Source organism: Sceloporus occidentalis, unplaced genomic scaffold (genome assembly GCF_023333645.1).
Source record: "Sceloporus occidentalis isolate IW3139 unplaced genomic scaffold, rSceOcc1.0.p SCAF_19, whole genome shotgun sequence".
NCBI lineage: Eukaryota > Metazoa > Chordata > Lepidosauria > Squamata > Phrynosomatidae > Sceloporus > Sceloporus occidentalis.
This window is the reverse complement of record NW_028316999.1, coordinates 15,884,937-15,892,653: the sequence shown is the minus strand read 5'-3', so window position 1 is coordinate 15,892,653 and position 7,717 is coordinate 15,884,937. Positions and strand designations below refer to the sequence as shown.

The following is a 7,717-nucleotide window of genomic DNA, read 5'->3' as shown; positions in this document are numbered from 1 at the left end:
TTCTCATACACCCAGGTTCCTACAACAAAGTAATTCAGAAATATTTTACACTAGGCCATTAAACTATCTTTGGTGTTGATATAAAATTAATGCTAGCAATAAAATGGCAATTTTTCCAGTAGAAAGTCAAACCTGTTACCAAAGTTGAATGCAATCACGCTAATACTTTCTGGAAGTCTACTTTGTGTTGCAATGATGTTGACGTCCCACAAATCTGATTAGGCAACTTGTGGCTTTGTAAGCAGAATAGAGCAAAAAGAAGCAGCACTAAAGAAATATATGTTTGTCCCCTATTGGTAGTTTTTATTAATGTATGGAAAGCACACTGAGATCAGTTTCAGAAAACGTAGTTTTAGAATCACAGAGCAGAGGAAAAATTCTGACATCAAATCCTGCACTCCTTAGTTTCTTTGTATAGTCAGTAATTAGCATTTAACCAAATCAACGTGACTCATAATCACTTTTATGTCAGTATCATATGTGTTAACTTGTTTGAAATTCCCACTCTGAAAATAATTAGAGCACGAATAGATTACAAACTAAATATAATTGCAAAGTTAGAGTCAAGGTTGAAAACATCAGATGCTCTGTCCTAATCCAAGCCTGTTAAAATACAAGGTCAACAGATATCAAAGGGTCCAAAATAGACCTTTTTTCCAGGCATCGTTAAATCAAACACAAACTACAGGTAATAAAGGTGATGGGGCTACTGTTTTTCCCTCTAGAGTAACCTGCAGTAAATTGTCCTCTGAACCTCCTTGTTTGCCACACCTTTGTCCAATGATGTTACACATCACCAGTCCAGCATTGCATGTTCTAATATATTCTACACAATTATATATCTCCAGTAATGTTTTCAAATATGGATGGATTGCCATTTATGAAACATTTTTCCTGAGATGAATTAAATCATTGAACTACTTTAAGTACTTTACTTTATGTGCATCATTATTAGTGTTTTCTTTTTTAAGCAAACTTCAAATGTTCTGGCAGGTCTAATTATATATTAGAACGTAATCTTCTAATATTCAGATTAAATATGCAAATGAGAGGCACTGATTGCGCTGACACCTTAATCACCTCTCAAAAATTCACAGTATTTCAAAACAGAACTGTTGACAGTACACATATTTTAGTGCGCTGCTAATTGACAAAGATGTGTTTTAACATATCCTAATGATGTTCTGAGAGTCTGCCATGATCCATACATAGTGGCAGATGCCATGCTAAAGGTTCTATTACAGGATGTTTTCCTTTGGAAACTTGATGCATATCATGATGCGTTTGTCAGTCTATATCCTATTACAAAAGGTCCTTACCAAAATACAATGAAGGAAAACAACAAAAATATCATATAAGCATATAATTTATGTCTCTCCTTAGATTTCATTTAGGGTATTTGGATATTGGATGCACTTATTTTTTATCATTCATCACCAGTGTTAGTGCATCTTCTGACTCCTGCCACTTTAGATGCTGTCTCTTTAAACTTTATTGCGGTATCACGCAGGGCCGGCCCTATAATGGGGCAGACTGGGGCAATTGCCCCAGGCGGCACTTTAGAAGGGGCGGCACTTTGCCGCCCCAAGCGCTTTTTTTTTTTTTTTTTTGAAGCGGAGGAGAGAGAGAGGGGCACCGAGTGGTTTTCGCTTACCCGCTCGGCGCCCCTCTCTCTCTCTCCTCTGCGGCGAGTCTCCCTGTTCGGTCCCGGTGCCGGCTTGTAATGCAGAGCGCCGGAAGTGACGTCAATTTCCGGCGCTCAGCATTACAAGCCGGCACCGTGGCAAAGCAGGGAGACTCGCCGCAGGACTGTTTAAAGGTAAGTACCGGGGGGGGGGATCGTAGATTATGGCGTCGGCGAAGTTTAAAATGCCGCCCCCCCCCCCCGGCGTCGGCGGGGGGGGGGCGGCGTTTTAAACTTCGCCCCAGGCGGCGTTAAGTCTTCGGCCGGCCCTGGGTATCAGTGACACCCATTCCTTTAGATGGCATGTCTCTTAGATTGCTTTCTTATTTTTTTTCTCCACTTGTCATTCTGCTGTCTGATACCCGTGCTTAAGATCACTGGGCCAGGTAAAGCTTTCTTGGTGTCCTAAGGAACTATGATTTTGGTCCCCATCCCAGAACCAAATAAAGGCAGGCTTGCCATGTGTTTAGTAAAGTTGTGAAAACCAAAGTGGGTGATGCTCAAAGGTTGCACCACATGTTCCTGTCCTATGCCACTTCGGGGCCTATTTTCTCCATACTACCCTTCTATTTATGACTATTACCTCCTACAAACCATAATACAGAGAACATTAACAAATGCTATCTATGGGCTAAATGTTATCTAATATAATTCGTTAATATTTACTGTACTGTAAAATGGTCTCAATAGGCAGTTAGTGTGGGTTCATGGATGGACCAGCCGTGCATGTTCTTGGTTACTTCTCCCATGCCTCAGGTCAACTGTCGACGATTTTTTTTCCATATGTCCAATACATGCATTCACATTTGGTGTTTATTATTATTATGCTAATGTTTTTTGGGTTTTTTTTTCCAGCTGAACTCTTGACATGGAAAGTGATAGTTTTAAATGCCAGTACTGTAATGAATCCCTTTATGGAAAGAAATATACTGTAAAGGATGACAGTGCCTACTGCGTCAAATGCTTTGACAGCCTTTTTGCAAATATCTGTGAAGGATGTAAAAAGTCAATTGCATGTGATTCCAAGGTATGTATCACCATAGTCCTTCTAATGAGTGTTGACATGATTACGTCCAGAGTTATTATTATTTATTGATTTCTATAGAATATAAAAAGGTAAGTAGGGCCATGCACAAACAAACTTACCCTCTAGAAGGAGTTAGGGTATATTACACAAGAGATAAAAGTGGCTTTCTTAGTGATGGACCAGCCACGTAAGTGTAACCTAGTGTAAAGACTAGTTAAAAAAATATTAATATTGCTTCACATAAATACGGTTGTATTGAAGGAGAGGGACTAGGAAATGTGAGCTAGAGGTAGATGGGAGGAATGTCAGGGTTCCCTACCTAAACAAGTGGGTCTTGATGGATATTTTCAAGGACTGAAGGCAAGGGGATAGTCAGATAAGCTAGGGCAACTCTTGAGAAATTTTGGAAGTGTGCATGAGAAGTAGAAATCAGAACAGAGGACAGATGAAAATCAGCAGATCCAGTTAGAAACAGATGTAAGGCAGTTAGTGACCCATCTAAGAGGGAGGGAGATTGGGGGATGATAGGTAGATCTAACCTTCATCCTCATACAGGTGGTCCTGCATACCAAAGGGTAAAATTAGATTGGCAATGGGATACCTAGGCAATATGCACAATGCTTAAACATACCTAGGCAAATAACTGAACAAAAATGTGCCATGTAGGCACACAAGCAGGTGCAATTTCTAAACTCAATTTATGTCTAAGAAAATGGTTGTATACATTGCTTAGCATCTATAAGGATTTTATAAATGAGCTTTTCAGAAATTGTAAAGAAAGCGTTGACATTGATTAATGCATATATGTGTATATTCCTATATTGATCTATATATTTATTTCCATATACCAATGTATAGCTACAGATAAATAGATAACACACACACACTTGTGTTAACATGATTATATTTTTAAGGACTTTTCATACAAAGACAGCCACTGGCATGAGGCTTGTTTCAAGTGTGACAAATGCACACAATCTCTGGTGGAGAAGCCTTTTGCTTCCAAGGATGACTGCTTACTGTGTACTGAATGTTATTCTACGGAGTATTCATCAAAGTGCTTCAGCTGCAACTCCACTATAATGCCTGGTAATGGTTCATTACATTGTTTTAATATTATTTTTTCCATGTTGTTTGGAACTTGATGATTACGTTTCTATTTTATATGCATTGGCAATATCAATTATCGTATTTGCTCGATTATAAGACGACCCTGATTATAAGACGACCCCCCCAAAATCTGAATATTAATTTATGAAAAAAAGAAAAAGCCTCAATATAAGACGACCCTATAGGAAAAAAGTTTTACCAGTAAATGTTAATTCATGTGAACATTTAAAAAAAAATAAAAAAATCTATGATTTTCAACCTGCCCCCCCCAGTTATGCCACTTAGGGGGTTAAAAGGCATATTATGGGGCAGAGTGGAATATAGGGAGGTATAAGGCATTTCAGGAGGCAAAGTGGCATTAAGGGGGTTAAAAGGCATTTCACAGAGCACTCTGCCTCCAGAAATGCCTTATGCCCCCCATTTAACACTCCCTCCCTCCTCCAAACTTATGGAAGCTTCTGAGTCCCCGGTGCGGAGTCCAGGCAGCGTGTAGAGCTCTAGGCGATACGCGTAGACAACTTCCGCTGCAGCCGCTAGGAGGTGCCGTTAGCAGCGGGGATTGTCTGCGTCCATCGCGCAGACCTTGCCCGGCTGTCAGAGATCACGGGGAACTCCGATCGCTGACAGCTGGGGATGGTCTGCGCGATGGACACAGACAACCCCCGCTGCTAAACGCACCTCCTTCCAGGAAAAAACTTTGTCTTATAATCGAGCAAATACGGTAATTAATAATTTAGCATTGTTTCAGGTAGCTATACAGTATAGAATTATATTGTGAGTGACCTAATACTGTGATCTAAAGTCCATGTAAATCTGTTGAACTTCTGTTTTTGACAAACATGTATAAATCTCCCAGCACTCAGGAGCAGATCCAGATCCTCAGGAGGGATACTCACACTTACTCACACTAACACAACCAGACACATTAACTCCCATGCTCACAGACACTAATACTAAGGCAACCATACACTCAAAACTAACACACATGCACACACTAACATATAACATACAGCAATAACATACCCACATTCACACTAGCACACACAGACACACATAGAAACTCATACTACCACACCCATCCATTAAGTCACACTAACACCCCAACCCAGACACTCACACCAACACCCCCCCCCCTCACATACACACACACATATACAGTCACCACACTGACATACCCTGGATCCGCCCATCCCCTCGCTGGCCTCCTTGAGGTCTCCATGTCTGCTCTTTATGGAAGGAGATAAAGAATGGGTAGGAGTAGCAAAGCACAGGATCCGCCCGCAATAGACTTAAAAGGAGCACGTTTTCATACATTTCCTTAAAAAGATTCTGTTCTCCTTATATTTTTATTTTGCTTTGCTCTTACACAACTTCATGTTTTGTTTTTTTGTTTTTTAGGATCACGCAAAATGGAGTTTAAAGGCAGTAATTGGCATGAAACATGTTTTGCTTGTCAAAACTGCAGACAGCCAATAGGATCCAGGCATTTTATTCCTAAACAGTCAAGCGTATATTGTGTACCATGCTATGAGAAGCATCATGCCAGCCAGTGCAAGTCCTGTAAAAAGGTAAAAGGTTTGAAATACATATTAAGTAAAAGTTGCCATAATATGATGTCTTTGATGTTCTTTTACAGCTATTTGTCACAAGTGTGGAAACTGAATCTATTTATGTAAGGTTCTTCCCAAGGCCTGTCTTATGGCAAGACCCAGGAAAAAGTTTAATTAAAAATCCCCCCACTACTTGATATCCCATTATAAGCAACACATATTGATTGTACTGTAAAAAAAGATTCCATTAAAATAACCATGCTTCACAGATAATGTGTCATTCAAATTTTTTTTTTTTAAATAAGGCAATCACCACAGGTGGAATTACGTTCCAAGACCAGCCTTGGCATAGTGAATGTCTGAGATGCAATGGCTGCAACAAAAAATTGGCAGGGGAGAAGTTTACTTCCAGAGAGGATGCGCCATACTGCATGGATTGCTATGGCAACCTGTATGCCAAGAAATGCACGGCTTGTGCTAAGCCCATTACAGGTAAGCAGGTGAAAGTGATAGGTAGATATTAGAAGTCTTGACTTAATAACTACTTATGGTAAATTGTTTGCTAAAATAACTGACATGTCCTTCTCTCCTCAGCTCAAGGAGGTGCCAAATATGTCTCATTTGAAGATAGTCAGTGGCACAGTGATTGCTTCACTTGTTCAAAATGCACCATATCACTTGTCGGTCAGAGATTTCTTACGCAGCATGGGAAAATATTTTGTCCTGCATGTTGTAATGACATATAGATTTCTTATTGAAATAACTACCTGCATTTCATCAAGAAGCTATTTACTGATCATTTTAGTATTCACCTTTGGCACATCAGCATACCTGGGAACTGCCAGGTGAAGCACCACTTCTCCGATTCTCCGGGTGAAGACCCGAATCCTCCGGGTCGCGGGAGCAGGGTCTTGACACGCCCCGCTCCCCGCCCATTTTCCATTTAAATGGTGGTGTTTCCCCTGACATCAGCGGGACCGCTAACTGACATCACGGAACTCCCACAGACGTCACGGGACCGCCCGCTGACGTCAGTGGGCAGTCCTGGCCGTGGGTAGCCAGAGCCCAGAAGTTCCCAGGTATGCACATCAGTTTGTAATCACAGTTATATTACTTGCTTTCCAGCCATCATAATGGCGTGTAAACGTTAAATAATAGTTTTTTTCGCTCTCTGCATTTGTGTTTGCGGGAGATGCACTTGGCCGAGCTTATCACCGGTTTTCCACTATGTATGTGTGCTATAGTCACTACCAGACAGTTCCAGAGCTGACTTGCATGAGAGTTCTGGAGGGTGTAACAAGACCCCCACAAGCATGCACATAAAGTATACCCATCCACTTCAGTCTAGCACTTTCCTGGCACCATTGGCTCATTCAACTGGCTAAGAGTGGTGTGAAAAGTGGACTGCGTGTCGTACATTTAATAAATGTGATACAAATATTCCTGTCTCTCTTGATCCGTACATGTATTTATATTTTGTTTGAACACAGTGAATTAATGGCATGGTTTGTATTAAATGTATATCTTTAAGCATGGATTATGTCAGAATATCAGTTTATTGGCTTTATTAAAATAGCTGTCCTGCATGAAGACCGGACCTAAAAGAAAAAAAACCCTTCATTTTACACTTACTATTGTGTCTTGGTGACTACACAATACTAATTGACATGCCTATGCCAAAATTAATTGAAGTGGGTCAATTTGTACCAGCAGAGTTAAACTACTGCGTGTTCCTCTCCATACATACCCACATGTATGCCTCAACAGAGTGAAAATAACTCAAGTATTAGTTTACGTTTACTGTAGATAGATGCAGTTTGAATGTTATTCCACAGGTTTGTTTAGGAATGCTTGATTATGGTTCAAAAATGAGTAGTTCATCATGATTAACAGTGAGTTTTAAAATATGTAATCATTATGTTTGCTAAACAGAATCCTAATCATTCACTGTTACTATTTTTACTATTGTTGTGTCATCTATTCAAATTCTATACGTCTAGTAATGGCCTACCATTCGAATACTCTGATAATACATTTAACTCTATAAATATAAACAATGCATTGGGACGAAAAAGTGTTTCTCGCTCCGGTTAAAAATGTTCTTGGTTTTAATTATGTTCATATTAAAACGACACAATAAAATGTTTATGCCAACAACATGATTATTTCTTTTACAGAGGGTGTGCTAAAAAGTGTGATCTTCAGAATAGCTAATATAGTAGAGTTTTCGTGAGTTGCAGTGGGACAAAACATTTCCTCGCATAACTATGCATTCTGCAGAGACACTTCTGCTCTATAGCAGGAAAACCCTTTTTGGAAATCACCATCCTTAGTCAGGCCTCTATT

The 7,717-nt window shown here is 39.9% G+C and overlaps 1 protein-coding gene across 1 annotated transcript; it reads left to right on the top strand.

Moving 5' to 3' along the window:
- The first annotated feature begins 2,552 nt into the window (after positions 1–2,552).
- On the top strand, positions 2,553–6,117 carry LOC149302507 (four and a half LIM domains protein 2-like). Its single transcript, XM_089482620.1, has 5 exons — positions 2,553–2,711; positions 3,626–3,800; positions 5,220–5,389; positions 5,677–5,863; positions 5,966–6,117. Exons 1-5 carry the CDS (start codon positions 2,553–2,555, stop codon positions 6,115–6,117), a joined length of 843 nt encoding a protein of 280 aa, XP_089338746.1.
- The last annotated feature ends 1,600 nt before the right edge of the window (positions 6,118–7,717 follow it).